Source organism: Rhinoraja longicauda, chromosome 7 (genome assembly GCF_053455715.1).
Source record: "Rhinoraja longicauda isolate Sanriku21f chromosome 7, sRhiLon1.1, whole genome shotgun sequence".
Classification (NCBI taxonomy): Eukaryota; Metazoa; Chordata; class Chondrichthyes; order Rajiformes; family Arhynchobatidae; genus Rhinoraja; species Rhinoraja longicauda.
In genome coordinates, this window is record NC_135959.1 from 74,201,070 (window position 1) to 74,216,684 (window position 15,615).

The window sequence follows — 15,615 nt, forward strand, 5'->3', positions numbered from 1 at the left end:
TTTTCCATGGAGTGCAGGCGGATGAGAGGTGATCTTATGTAAAATCATGTGGTGCATAGTTAAGGCAATAAAGCAACTCATTTGTCACAGATTTTTTTCTCTGCTGTTTTACAGATTCTTTGGTCTTTGGAGCAAGGATGTTGGGCTCCTGAAGAACCATTTGAACTATCAACTCAGTTTCCTGCAGCTACTGTAAGTCAGTATTTCTTGTTGACAGTCTTTGTTTATTTTTTGAATATTGGTACACAACACAGAAACAAACCCTTTGGCTCAACTCGTCTACATTGAAAGGTTTTACAGCTAAGCGATTTCCATTTGCCTGCGTTTGGCCCATATCTCTCTTAAACATTCCTATCTCTCTCACTTCCTCTGGCAGCTCATTCTACAAAATGCACCACCCCTGCATGAAGAAATTGGCGCTCAGATCAAATTGGCGCTCAGATCGCTTATCTTTCCCCTCTTATCTTAAACCTATGCCTTTCGGTTTTGGACTCCCTGACACTGCGAAAAGGACTGTGCCTTTTCTATACACCGCATCATTTTATATACCTCTAAGGTCACACTTCAGCCTCCTGCACTCCAGGGAAAAGTGTTTCAGCTTATCCATCCTCTCCTTCTGACTCAAACCCTTGAGTATGGATAACATCCCAGTGGATCTTTTATGCACCTTTTCCAATTTAATGACATCCTTTCTGTCGCAGGGCAACCAGAACTGTACACAAGACTTAATGTCTCATCACTGTACCTTATTGTACAGCTGGAACATGATATCCCAATTTCTGTACTCAATACTCTGACTAATGAAGGCAAGCATGCCAAGCATCACCTTTGCTACCCTGTCTGCCTATGTTACTACTTTCAAGGATCTGTATATCTGTACTCCTCAGATAGACAGTGCTGGAGTAACTTAGTGGGTCAGGCAGCATCTCAAGAAAAAGGATGAGTAACGTTTTGGGTTGGGACCCTTGTTCAAACTGAAGAAGGTTTCAGACACTTATCCAGTCTGAAGAAGGGTCCCGACTGAAACGTCACCCATCCTTTTTATCCAGAGATGCTGCCTGGCCCACTGAGTTACTCCAGCACTTTGTGTCTATCTTTGGTACAAACCTGCATCTGCAGTTCTTTATTTCTACATTCTACCTATGTCCCTTGGTATCTTTGGTCTATGACACTTTCCAGGGCTCTACCATGTACTGTATAAGTCCTACCTTGGATTGACTTGCCAAAATGCACACCTCTCACTTGCCCTAGTTAAATTCCACCTACCAATGCATTGCCCACTCTCCCAGCTGAGCTGTACATTTTTGTAAACTTCAATAACCTTCGTCACAGGTCACTATGCCACCAATTTTGGTGTTATCCGTAAATTTACTAACTATATGTACAACATTGTCATCCAAATCGTAATGTATATGATGGGCAACTCTGAACCTACGCAGATCCCTGTGGTACCTCCCTGATCTCAGACCTCCCATGAGAAAAACGTCCCTCTACTACCACCCTATGACTCCTTCCACCAAGCCAATATTGAATCCAGTCGGCTCACTCAGCCTTTGATCCCATGCAATTTTATGCCTTTAATGCGCTATCTGCATTTGTAATTGTGGGGTTTACTGGAATTTAAAGAGTGTGATGAAATGGAGATTCACTCAAACAATAGTGTGCAGGTACTTAAAATGGTCTTTATCCTGTGTATTTTTCAAAGGCAGCTTCTCACTGGAAGCTGCATGTGTGCTTAAATCTTTTGTTATTGATTATCATCTGCAATTAACCACAACATTGAAATCTACCATTAATTCAACATTCCGATCGAGGTAATGAGCAAAGTGATTTGTTTGCATGAACCTTTTCATCTTATCTGAAGTTGGAAGTGAATTCTTTAAGCGTTCAAGGAAGAAACAAATGGTATACAGTAATCTAAAGACTTTGAGAACTATTGACTTTTCTGATGGAGATGTTTACTTTCATGTTTAATATTTCCATATCATGTTTTGTAGGCTAAGGAGAATTCCTTTGCTTGTTCAAAATGTATGTGTAATGAGGGAACATATTGGGGAAAAATACCTGCAATGTTCTCTTATCATAAATCAACTCTTTTTACACATTGCCTTTTTTCAGTCTGGGGAAACTCTACATTAATTCAGTTTCTCGCTGTCAGCAACAAATATTCTCATTGCTTTTGGTTTTGGAAAGAAAGGCTGTCATTGTTAGTTTTTGAGTATGCATTTTAATATGTTTAATATGTTATAGCGAATACATGATCATGTTTCTTGCTAGTTTGAATGAAAATTGAGCGTGAGGAAATTTGTCATCTCTTAAAAAATCCCCATCCTCACATCCACTCCTTACACACGTAGGGCAATTTACAGCAGCCAATTAACCTACAAACTTGTTCTTCTTTGGGATGTGGGATAAAATAGCAGCACCCGTGGGAAACCCATGCAGTCACAGTGTTCAACATGCAAACTCCGTACAGACAGCACCCGAGGTCAGGATTGAACCCGGGTCTCTGGCGCTGTGAGGCAGCAGCTTTACTGATGAACCATATAAATGCTGATGCAACCACACCTGCACTGGAAAGTGTGTCTGCTGTTTCCTCGCTACGTCAGATCTGGCACAGGAACAATGAATGAATGAATGAGTAAGTTTATTGGCCAAGTATGTGCATATACAAAGAATGTGCCTTGGTGCTCCGCTTACAATAGACAACACAAAACATACAGTTAACAATTAAGAATAAAGCATAACCACATCAAAACAATAAGGATACAACATTACGGTCTAAACATGTGGGTGAAAATAAACCAGAGCAAAAAAGAGACTACAGACTTTGGTTGTTGAGTAGAACTACTACTCGTGGAAAAAAGCTGTTTTTATGTCTGGCTGTGGCTGCTTTGACAGTCCGGAGTCGCCTTCCAGAGGGAAGTGCCTCAAAGATTTTGTGATCAGAGATTATCTTGCCCGCTCGTTTCCTGGCCCTTACATTTGTTCGAGGAATTGGCTGGATGAAATATGATGCAGTCATTAGGTTTTGGTTAAATTAAATGAACTTTGCTTTTAATAGCGTGTAATGTTTATTGTTTTTGCTACGCTTCAGAGACATTGATAAACAGACTTGGCAGCTGGTGAATGCAGCTGGCTGCCAAACCCCATTCCGTGGGCAAGTCTTGTTCTGACTGTTTACAATTTGAGTCTGCTTGATGGCAGTTTGTGGTGAGGGACCAGCTCCAAGTTGGAGTGGATGGCAGGGAGCCATTCACTGCAAGATAAGGGATGCCATCTGCTCTGTCTTGTTTTGCTTGCTGCTACCTCTCCAGTGTTTGATTAGGAACTATACAACATTTTGGGGGTCGTAAGATTTATGTAAAAAGTTGGTGAAAAAAACCCAGTCCTCTGCTCTAATACAAAATGCATCCTTATGTTTTATGTGTACATACATTTAGAAAAGAGATGAGGAATTTCATAATCAGAGGGCGGTGAATCTATGGAATTCATTGCCACGGAATGCTGTGGAGGCCAAGTCAATGGATATTTTTAAGGTGGTGATTGATAGATTCTTAATTTTTAAGGGTGTCAGGGGTTATGAGGAAAATTGGGTTGAGAGGGAAAGATAGATCCGACATGATTAATTGGCAGAGTAGACCTGATAGGCCAAATGGCCTAATTCTGCTCTTATGACTTATGAACATGATTGTTAAGCCATATGTTTTGAGTACAATGTTGCCGCACGGTGGCGCATCAGTTGAGCTGCTCCCTTACAGTGTCAGAGGCCCGGGTTCTATCCTAACTGGATCTGTCTGTATGGAATTTGTACGTTCTCCCAGTGACATACTGTGGATTTTCTCTGGGTGCTCGGCATTCTTCCCACATTCCAAAGACTTGCAGGTTAATTGCCTCCTGTAAATTGCCCCTAGTGTGTAGGATAGTGTTAGTGTACGGGCTGATCGATGATCGGCATGGACTCAGTGGTTTGAAGGGTCTGTTTCCACACTGTATCTCTAAGCTAAACTAAACCACATCATCAAGTGCTTAATGTGCAGTCAGTTGATTTTTCAGAATTTTTTTCTGTGCACAGCTGCACAAAAACAAAACGTGAATCCAGGTGATCTTTCATAATGTGGCTTGAGGAGTTCATGTTGAAGGGTTTATGTTCATCAGGAGGCCTAGAAACAACGTTAACATTTCTGACAACGGAGTACATTGTCCGCTCTACACATACTCATCATGGTTTCCAAGCTCGGTGTGGATTGGAGTTTGCCAAAAAATGTTGATTCTGAGGCACAAGTGATGCACAACTGGGCATGTGGGACTAACTTAGATGGAGCATGTCAATCAGGATAGACTCGTTGGGCCAAAGGGCATGTTTCCATGCTCTCTGACTGTTTCCATGCTCTGACTCTTAGTGCTGATGAATGAAGTTGAGTACTTCTGGACAGTTGAGCTGAAGGGTTTGCTTCAGTGCTGGACGACTCAACGACTTTGTCAGCAGTGCACCATGACCTGTTGTGAATTAGAATAGTTGAACCAAATACTTTACGACAATTTTGACACTTTTTTAAAAAGTCATGACACTCTGGGACAAGCGATTTTGGTGGTGATTTGCTTTGATTGCAAGTAAGCTAGAAATCTTGTCTGATGCATCAGACGAAAGTGTGTTCAGTCAAAACCTACAGAAGTAACTGCAGCACCTTGGGCAATGAATGGGAAATGAAGAGATATAAAAAGCTTTTTAACAATGGTTTGACACAATTAATTGATTGGCCTTTCTCTAGCCTTCGTTCTGGCAACTTTCTTTGTTTCCAGGATATAAAAGTCAATTATTTATTTTGAAAGGTCAAAGTTACAGGATAAAAAAAGCAACACAAAGTGCTGGAGTAACTCAGTGGGTCAGGTAGGATGTCTGGTGAAAATGGATAGGTGACGTTTCAGGTCGGGACCAATTGATTGTGGTGTGGGACAAGAAAACTGGAAGAGGGGAGGGGTAGGACAAAGCCAGGCAAGTAATAGGTGGATACACGTGAGGGAGGTATGGTTAATGGGCAGCTGGTTGGACAAGATCCAGAGATGAAAAGACAAAAGGTGTGAGATAAGAATAGGAAAGGCACAAAATGTCTGAGGAAGGGTTTTGACCCAAAACGTCACCTATCCATGTTCTCCAGGGATGCTCCAGTTACTCCAAACTGCTGCATTAGTGGACTGAAGGGCACTTTAATCCTCTTGATAGTAATTGAATATATTGGCATTGATAATTTAACCCAGGTGGAGATTCCGCCAGTTTCATAAAAAACGTGAATATTCACCTTGCTACTCCTCAGTGTGTGACAACATGAACTATCGTGCTAGCTTTACCCCCGAGGAACAGTTTTAAACCAAATCAACCAGGGCAGCAGAGTGATGAAACGGTAGAATTGCTGCATTACAACGCCATGCACCCAGGTTCGATCCTGACTACGGGTACCATCTGTAGGGAGTTTATATGTTCTCCCTGTGACAGTGTGGTGATGTAGGTAATGTTTCGAATCGGGACCCTTCTTCAGAAGGATGCTGCCTAACCCTCTGAGTTACTCAGACATTTGTCTATTTTTGAATTTATCTTAAGAAGGATCTCGCACAGAAACATCGCCTATCCATGTTCTCCAGGGATGCTGCCTGCCTGCTGAGTTACTCTGCCATTTTGTGTCTATTTTAGGCATTCTCATTCTTTGGCGTAGCCAACATGTCCTCATTCTTTAGTGAACTGCCCCCGTTTCCGTCAGCTGTCATAGATGGAACCCTCACCAACGCCTCTTCTGTGTCGCATAGATCTGCTATTACTCCATCACCCCCCAGACGGAACTAAAATAGAGTTTCCCTGGTCCTTACCTTTCACCTCACCAGCCTCTGCATACAACACATCATTCTCTGACATTTCCATCACCTCCAATGTGATTCCATCACGTCATATCTTCCCATCACCACCCCATTCTGCTTTCTGCAGAGACCGCAACTTCCTGGTTCACTCATCTCTTCCCACCCAAACCACCCCCTCCCCAGGTACTTTCCACTGCAACTGCAGGAGATGTAACACCTGTACCTCCTCCCTCGACTCCATCCAGGAAGACAGTCCTTTCAGGTGAGACAGAGGTTCACATGCATCTCCTCTAACCTCATCTACTGCATCAAATGTTCCCAATGTAGGCTCTTGTACATCGGCGAGACCAAACTTAGATTCGGCGACCATTTCATTGAACATTTGTGATCGGTCCACCAAGGCCAACTGGAACTCCCGGTGACCAACCATTTAAACTCCTCTTCCCATTCCCATAGTGAAAGCTTGTTGTGTGCTAACCAGTCAGGGTGAAGACAATGCATGATTGCATTCAAGCCGTCCACAGTGTAGATACATGATAAAGAGAATAACGTGTAGATACATGATATAGAGAATAACGGATAAAGTCCGATTAAATAGAGTCCGGGGGTGTGAGGTAGATAGTAGCTCAGGACTATCATTAGTCGCTAATGCATCTGACCTGGATCCAGCACATTGATTTCTGTTTCTGCTTCAGTTTTCTACTGCACAACCGCCAACAGCTGGGCTATCTTGTGAAGGTTTCGCTCGCGTGGGTACTGGTTGCAAAAAGGTTATTTAGATTTTTATGTGAGCAGGTTTGGTGAGATGAACCATGTCCAAGTTGTCGAGCTGTGACTTGAAGAGTGACAAGGTTGGTGCACACCTGGTGATGTCGGGAAGGATGTTCCATTTTATGATTGTCCATGGATATAGTGACTGTAGGTAGCTATTTCCGTTTGCTCTAATTCTAGTATAAATGAAGTGACCTGAAGACTGTCTTGTACATTTCTGGGTATTGGATTGAATAATTGATGCAATCATAAAGAAAGCCTCTTCTGCCTGAGGAGATTGGGTGTGTCAAAGAATACTCTCTTGAACTTCTACAGGTGTACAGTGGAGAGCATATTGACTAGTTGCATCACAGACTGGTTTGGCAAATTGAACGCCCGGTAATGAAGGAGATTACAAAGAAGTGGTGGAATCTGCCCGGTCCATCAAGGGTACTGATCTCCCCACCATCTAAGGAATCTACAGGAGGCACTGCCTCAAAAAGGCAGCCAGCATCGTCAGAGACCCACACCTTCCTAACCACACTTTCATTTCACTCCTGCCATTGGGAAGAAGATGCAGGAGCCTGAAAACTGTAACCTGCTCCAGGTTCAGAGCAGCTTCTTCCCAACAACCATTAGGCTGTTGAACACTTCAATCACCAACTAAACTTCAAACTATGAACTGCCTTAGTTGCACTAAGGACTTCGGGCTTTTGTTTCGTTTTGCACGAAAATTGATTTAAAAAACATATTTAACTTTTTTTTTTTTTGCCTATTAGAAATCAAGGACATGTCTCACTCCGGTCATTCCCACTTCAGGCAAGAAGTACAGAAGTATGAAAACACACACCTCTAGATTCAGGGACAGTTTCTTCCCAGCTGTTATCAGGCAACTGAACCATTCTATCACCAACTAGAAAGCAGTCCTGACCTCCCATCTACCTCATTGGAGACCTTCGAACTATCTTTAATCGGACATTACTGAACTTTATTTTGCACCAATCGTGCCCTATATCCTGTATCTGTACACTGTGGACAGCTTGATTGTCATCATGTATAGTCTTTCTGCTGGCTGGATAGCACGCCACAAAAAAGCTTTTCACTGTACCCTCGGTACACGTGGCAACAATAGACTAAACTAAACAAGATTGACACAATGCTGGACTAACTCAATTGGACAGGCAGCATCGCTGGAGAGAAGGAATGTGTGACATTTCGAGTCGAGACCTTTCTTCAGACTGTTAGGGGAGAGGGAGACATAGAGATATGGAAGGGTAAGGTGTGAAAACAGATCAAAAGTCAAGGAAGTTGTTGAATGGATCATTGTTACCTGAGGGGAAGGCAACAACATGGCATCCAATCAGTAAAATGTAATCAATTAAACTAGTGGGAGAACTAGGGTGGAAGAGGGATGAGAGCCTCATCTATAATGGAAGAGGGGAAGCCCCGTTTCCTGAAGAATGAGGACATCTCTGCTGCCCTAGTGTGAAACACCTCATCCCGGGCGCAGATGCGGCATAGACGGAGGAATTGGGAGTAGGGGATAGACTTTTTGCAGGGGACCGGGTGGGAAGAAGGGTGAGGTGTCCTCATTCTTCAGGAAACGGGGCTTCCCCTCTTCCATTATAGATGAGGCTCTCACTAGGGTCTCTTCTACATCCCGCAGCTCCGCTCTTGCTCCCCCTCCCCCCACTTGCAACAAGGACAGAATCCCCCTCGTTCTCACCTTCCACCCCACCAGCCAGCGGATCCAAGAAATCATCCGCCAACACTTCCGTCACCTACAACGGGACCCCACCACTGGCCATATCTTCCCATCCCCTCCCCTCTCTGCGTACCGCAGAGACCGTTCCCTCTGTAACTCCCTGGCCCACTTGTCCCTTCCTACCCAAACCACCCCATCCCTGGGCACTTTCCCTTGCAACCGCACGAGATGCAACACCTGTCCCTTTACCTCCCCCCTCAACTCCATCGAAGGACCCAAACAGTCTTTCCAGGTGAGACAAAGGTTCACCTACACCTCCTCCAACCTCATCTATTGCATCCGCTGCTCTAGATGTCAACTTATTTACATCGGCGAAACCAAGCGCAGGCTCGGCGATCGCTTCGCTCAACACCTGCGCTCAGTCCGCATTGACCAACCTGATCTCCCGGTGGCCCAGCACTTCAACTTCCCCTCCCATTCCCAGTCTGACCTTTCTGTCATGGGCCTCCTCCAGTGCCATTGTGAGGCCCACCGGAAATTGGAGGAACAGCACCTCATATTTCGCCTGGGCAGCTTGCAGCCCAGTGGTATGAACATCGACTTCTCCAACTTTAGATAGTTCCTCTGTCCCTCTCTTCCCCTCCTCCTTCCCAGATCTCCCTCTATCTTCCTGTCTCCACCTATATCCTTCCTTTGTCCCGCCTCCCTGACATCAGTCTGAAGAAGGGTCCCGACCCGAAACGTCACCCATTCCTTCTCTCCTGAGATGCTGCCTGACCTGCTGAGTTACTCCAGCATTTTGTGAATAAATACCTTCGATTTGTACCAGCATCTGCAGTTATTTTCTTATACTTCATAAACTAAACTGAAATCCCTGTAACCGCTTGGGTTTTCTCTGGGTTCTCCAGTTTCCTCCCCCTCTCGTTGAAGACTGATGTTGGTTGGAAACGTAAGCCATACCGGATGTCACGTTTGGAACAGCTAAGCACAGGCAATTATCACATTATGAAGCATTCTGTTTGATCATCAGCAATATTCTCCCTGTGGCCACGGTGTTCTCCTGTAACCACATGGGTTTTCTCCGGGTGCTCCGGTTTCCTCTCGCGCTCCAAAGACATGCAGGTTTGTAGGTTAATTGGCTTCTGTAAAAATTGTACATTGGCCCAAGTGTGTAGGCCTCTGTGCCACCCCAATTTTCAATTTATTGCTTTGAAAAAGCAATACATTAAAAATATAAATCATTGCTTCATAGGGGAAGTTTTGAAACCTTTGAAGTTTGCTCTAACCCATGGAAACTTGTATAAAGAGGACAAACAGAGAATGAGAGAATGCATTTTAACTCAAAATCTTTCCGACACATTTGAAAATCTGCCAAAATCTCAAATCCGTTGCCAAGTATGTTATCACCTGCTCCCAGAGGTATATTATCTTTAAAAATACATTAAGTTATGACAATCACCGCTTTTTAATCGTATTGATTTGTGAAATAAGTCCACCAATAATGCCAACAGGCCAATTCTGAGGCACAGTTGGGGAATACAGTTAACGATCTAGCTTCTCTTTGAATCCACAGTTGGTAAATGTTGGTCCAAAATGTTACATAGAAACATAGAAAATAGGCGCAGGAGGAGGTCATTCGGCCCTTCGAGCCAGCACCGCCATTCATTGTGATCATGGCTGATCATCCACAATCAGTAACCTGTGCCTGCCTTCTCCCCATATCCATTGATTCCACTAGCCCCTGGAGCTCTATCTAACTCTCTCTTAAATCCATCCAGTGATTTGGCCTCCACTGCCCTCTGTGGCAGAGAATTCCACAAATTCACAACTCTCTGGGTGAAAAAGTTCCTTCTCGCCTCATTATTAAATGGCCTCCCCTTTATTCTAAGACTGTGGCCCCTGGTTCTGGACTCCCCCAACATTGGGAACATTTTTCCTGCATCTAGCGTGTCCAGTCCTTTTATTATTTTATGTCTCTCTAAGATCCCCTCTCATCCTCCAGTGAATACAAGCCTAGTCTTTTCAATCTTTCCACATATGACAGTATTCCATCCCAGGGATCAATCTCGTGAACCTATGCTGCACTGCCTCAATTACAAGGATGTCCTTGCTCAAATTAGGAGACCAAAACTGTACACAATACTCCAGATGTGGTCGTTATTACACTCTCGCGATCAGTACGTGGAAGGTCAAAGCTTTCACTGACCCTAGAATCGTGCAAATGCCAAGCATCTTTTTTAGTTTAGTTTAGAGATACCCTGGCACTGTAAGGCATCATCTCTACCGCTGCGCCACCATGCCACCCTTTTTTCACCTTCCCCTGAAAAACGATGGCAATCAAGTCATGCAAATTCTAACACATGAACTTTATGCAATCTGAGGCAAGACGCCAGCACATTGGAATCCAATGCTTGTCAGGAACTAAATCCGTACCGTAATGTTTGGAACAGCTTAGCACAAGCAATTATCACATTACGAAGCAGGTCTATTAGATCATCAGTAACATTCTACCTGTGACCATGTGGGTTATTTTCAGGTGCTCTGGTTTCCTACCACACTACAAAGACATACAGGTTTGAAGGTTCATTGGCTTTTGTGAATTATAAATCGTTCCTAGTGGTCAGGACAGTGGTAGTGTACGGCGTGATCGCACAGATTCAAGGGACCATTGTATTGTAGTGTTTCCACGCTGTATTTCTAAAGTCTAAAATGTAAACATTATCAATTATTCCAAAAGCTTTTGCAACCTCTGAGCTCTTGATTATTAACAGCACCAGATGTTGTTTAGAGATACAGCATGGAAACAAGCTCACCTAGTCCATGCCGACTATCGATCGCTCGTCCACTCTAGTTTTATATTATCCCACTTTCACTCCACTTCCTAAACATTAGGGGCAATTTTAGAGGCCAATTAACCTACAAACCCTTTCAGATGTGGGAGGAAACCTCTGCGGTCACAGGAGAACGTGCAAACTCCACGCATACAGCACACGAGGTCAGGATTGCACCTGCATGTCGTTGGAATGTGGGAGGAAACTCCAGCAGGCCTTACCGTCACAGTGTCTGTGCCAATTCTGATACCAAGGCCAACCTTTATCTGCCTGCATTTAAGTCATAGCCGTCCGTTCCATGCATATTTATGTGCGTACAAATCCAAGTCTTCACCCCCTTCACCACCAGAAAAGGAAAAGAAAAACTAAAGTATGCGGATTTAGTGCAGTTCACCACATTGGCCGATTACATTCTGCTTGGAAGAAAACTGATCATTTGCCTTGTACAGTCACCATCATAATCTGAGGAGAACATTGCTTCAAACTGCACTTTGCAAGGTTCACAAAGACCACAGACACAAAAAGCTGAAGTAACTCAGCAGGACAGGAAGCATCTCTGGAAAGAAGGAATGGGTGACGTTTCGTGTCGAGAAGAAACGTCACCCATTCCTTCTCTGTGAGATGTTGCCTGTCCCGCTGAGTTACTCCAGCTTTTTGTGTCTACGGTTTAAACCAGTATCTGCAGTTCCTTCCACCACAAAGACCAACTGGATTCATGACTATTAGGTTTACCAGAATGCTGCCTGGATTAGGAGGTATTAGCTTCAGGGAGAGATTAGTTTAGTTTAGAGATACAGCGTGGAAACAGGTGCTTTAGCCCTCCGAATCTACGTTGACCAACAATCACCCCATATACTAGTCCTATCTTACACTAGGGAGGGTCAATTTACAGAAGCCAATTAACCTACAAGTCTGCATGCCGTCGGAATGTGGGAGGAAACCGGAGATCCGTGAGCAAACCCATGCACGTCACGGGGAGAACGTACAAACTCTGTACAGACAGCACCCATAGGATCAAACCCGGGTCTCTGGCGCTGTAAGGCAGCAACTCTACCACTGTGCCGCCTGACAGGTTGGACAGCCTAGGATTGTTTTCTCTGGTATGTTGGAGATTGCAGGGAAACCTGGTAGAAGTGTTTTAAATTATTGGAGGTATGGATAGGGTAGGCAGTCAGAAACTTTTTCTTAGGATGGAAAAGTCAAATACTTGAGGGCATTCCTTTAAACTGAAATGAGCAAAGGAAGTGTGCGGGGCAAGTTGTTTACACAGAGGATGGTGGGTGCTCCTCCGTTGCACAACAGTGCCGCCCTGAACATTACATTACCTTACCGTTTATCCTAGACGCACTAAACCAGCTCTCCCACACTGTGATGGAAAACAATCCAACGTTATTGTGTGACATAGCAAAGTGTAAGAAACATTTCTTCTTGCAATTGCAAAAGCAAGACATTTCCTTCAGAGACGATTGTCATATTTCATCCACCTAGCTACAATTTGCAAAACAGTTCTTCTGCGTTTATACCTTCTGTACCTTCTGTAAATTCAAATTAACTTAACAGAAATTCATCTTCAATTAATTTTAATATCACATGGAACATAGAACAATGTTTGTGCCGAATACGATGCTCAGATCAGGGATGGTGGTGGAGGCAGATATAGTGGCATTTAAGAGGCTTTTTTTAGGCACATGGAATTGCAGGGAATAGAGGGATATTGATCGCGTGCAGGCAGATGTAATCAGTTTTGGGCGGCACAGTGGCGCGGAGATAGAGCTGCTGCTTTACAGTGTGAGAGTGGGATCGATGCTGACTACAGGTGCCGTCTATGGAGTTTGTATGTTCTCCCTGTGACTGCATGGGTTTTCTTCGGGTGCTTTGGTTTCCTCCCACATCCCAAAGACATACAGGTTTGTTGGTGAATTGGTTTTGGTAAAATTGTAAATTGTCCCAAGTATGTAGGATGGTGCTGGTGTGATCGCCGGTCGGCACGGACTCGGTGGGCCTGTATCTCTAAAGTCTAAAAGCTTGGCGTCATGTTCAGCACAAGCATTGTGGGCCGAAGGGGCCGTTCCTGTGCAGTACTGTTGTATATTCAAAGACCCGATCTTATCTGCCTGCACCAAATCTTGGCACCGTATCCCTCCATTCCCCGCATAACCATATGCTTATCCAAAAGTCTCCTAAATCCCTCTATCATGACTAATATTGCACAGTGGAGATTCTTAGTATTCTTTTCTTTTCTTGAGCAGATTTGCAGGTTTGAGAGACAGTCGACAAAGGAACCCTATCTGCAGGATTTATTTGTGAATCAGCCATTGATCTTCATTTCGCCTCAAAGCAAGCCACCTGCTCCGGCACTGGAGAAGCTCTTGCTGTTATGTGGGGGAAAGGTGTGCAAGACGCTCCGTAGAACCGGAATTTGTATTGGACATTACATGGGAAGGAGGCCCGCGGGGAACCAACACTTGTCTGAAAAATGGGTACTGGGTAAGTCTTGCATCTCTGGAAATCCTGCAATGTGCTATAGATCAGTGATAGATGACAATAGGTGGTTGGGAAGGTGAGCAGTGATGGTCCAGCACATTGAATCTGGTTCCTTTCACATTTATTCTCCAGGCTCCACTATCTTCCCATTTGTTATCAGGCAACTGAACCATCCTACCAATATCCAGGGAGCAGTCCTGAGCTAATATCTATCTCACTGGAGACCCTCAGACTATCTTTAATCAGACTTTACTGGCCTAATTCTGCTCCTATAATTTATGAACATGAAAATTGTTGAAAACACTCACTAGGTTGGACAGCATCTATGGGGAGAGATCAGGGTTAATATTTTAGGTTATATAATCGTAGAGCAGGGAGGGGGAGGGGATGGAGGAGAGGAGGAGGGAGGAGGGGATGGGGGGGGAAGGAGACAGTGCTGCACCAATGCAGGAGAGGTGTGGGCCCAATGGGTTCCTCTAAACCTGTCCTATCCATGTAACAGGATGTAATCCATGTCAATGAAATAGTGACATTGTTGTTCTGTGCTGCCTGGCTTGCTGGGTATTTTTGGATGTAACAATATATATTGTTCCCTGGGTGTAACAATATATATGCAGGATTCAAGGGTTCGGATCAATGAATGGGGAAAGCACATCCTGAAGACCACAGATAACTATTTATTAAAACAAAATAGAAGTAAAATACAGAAAAACTATCAAATAAAGTAACAATACAAAATATGTAGGAAGGAACTGCGGATGCTGGTTTACCCCGAAGATAGACACAAAATACTGGAGTAACACAGTGTTACATGGGTAACATTTTGGATCGAGACCTTTCTTCATTGAGAGTCAGGGGATAGGGAAACGAGATATGGAAGGGTAGAAAGAACATGTAAGATGTGCAAAGAACAGATAAAAGCAGACGATGATCAAGAAAGTCGAGAATGGTTCATTGTTCGATAAGGAGAAGGCAACAACGAGGCATACAAACAGTAAAATAAATCAGAGGGACAGTGAAGCCAAGAGGAGAACTAGGGTGGGAGAGGGACGGAGAGAGAGGGAACACAAAATAACAGATCTCCCACACCTCTGTGTAATCGAGTCTCCTGTCTGCACTGTCTGTCTGCACACACCACGATCCAAGGTCTCATCTCCCCCCCCCCCCCGGATGAAGATCTCCTCTAACAGTGGAAGCACGCATTTACATAATAACTATCTCTTGGGACAACAGGTGACTATGTGTCTGGATCGAGTGGATATGGAGAGGTTGTTTCCACTGGTGGGAGAGTCTAGGACCAGAGGTCACAGCCTCAGAATAAAAGGACATTCCTTTAGGAAGGAGATGAGGCGAAATTTCTTTAGTCAAAGGGTGGTGAATCTGTGGAATTCATTGCCACAGAAGGTTGAGGAGGCCAAGTCAATGGATATTTTTAAAAGTAGAGATAGATTCTTGATTTGTACGGGTATCAGGAGTTATGGGGAGAATGCAAGAGATGGGGTTAAGAGGGAAAGATAGATCAGTCATGATTTTCTCCGAGATCTTCGGTTTCCTCCCACATTCCAAAGACGTACAGGTATGTAGGTTAATTGGCTGGGCAAATGTAAAAAAATTGTCCCTAGTGTGTGTAGGGTAGTGTTAATGTGCGGGGATCGCTGGGCGGCACGGACCCGGTGGGCATCTAAAAAAATGATTGAATGGTGGAGTAGACTTGATGGGCTGAAAGGCCTATTCTACTCCTATCACTTATTAACATGTCAAACTAGCTATCATCCCTGGTATCATAAAGGCGTGAGTTATGTGTCCAATCAACACCGAGCTAGTCTCGGATGTCTCCAGGAAGGCCAAGTTTATTTTGGTGACCTCGCAGGTGGCCTCGTGATTCCATTTAAAACAAGAGTGCTTCGGGAGGGTTAGATGTGCTCTCTGGAGAGAATTCCTTTGGCACATAGAGTAATTGGAGTCCGGAACGCGCTGCCTGGTCGACCATTAAGC

The 15,615-nt window shown here is 44.2% G+C and overlaps 1 protein-coding gene across 2 annotated transcripts in view; it reads left to right on the plus strand.

Annotated features, from left to right (window-relative positions):
• The window catches only part of LOC144595392 (microcephalin-like), a 72,888-nt gene that overhangs the window by 36,226 nt on the left and 21,047 nt on the right, over positions 1-15,615 (plus strand). For both annotated transcript variants that reach the window (XM_078402894.1, XM_078402893.1), the window contains exons 13-14: positions 115-192; positions 13,386-13,623. In XM_078402894.1, the coding sequence (XP_078259020.1) occupies positions 115-192; positions 13,386-13,623 (316 nt within the window). The remainder of the gene's footprint in view (positions 1-114; positions 193-13,385; positions 13,624-15,615) is intronic.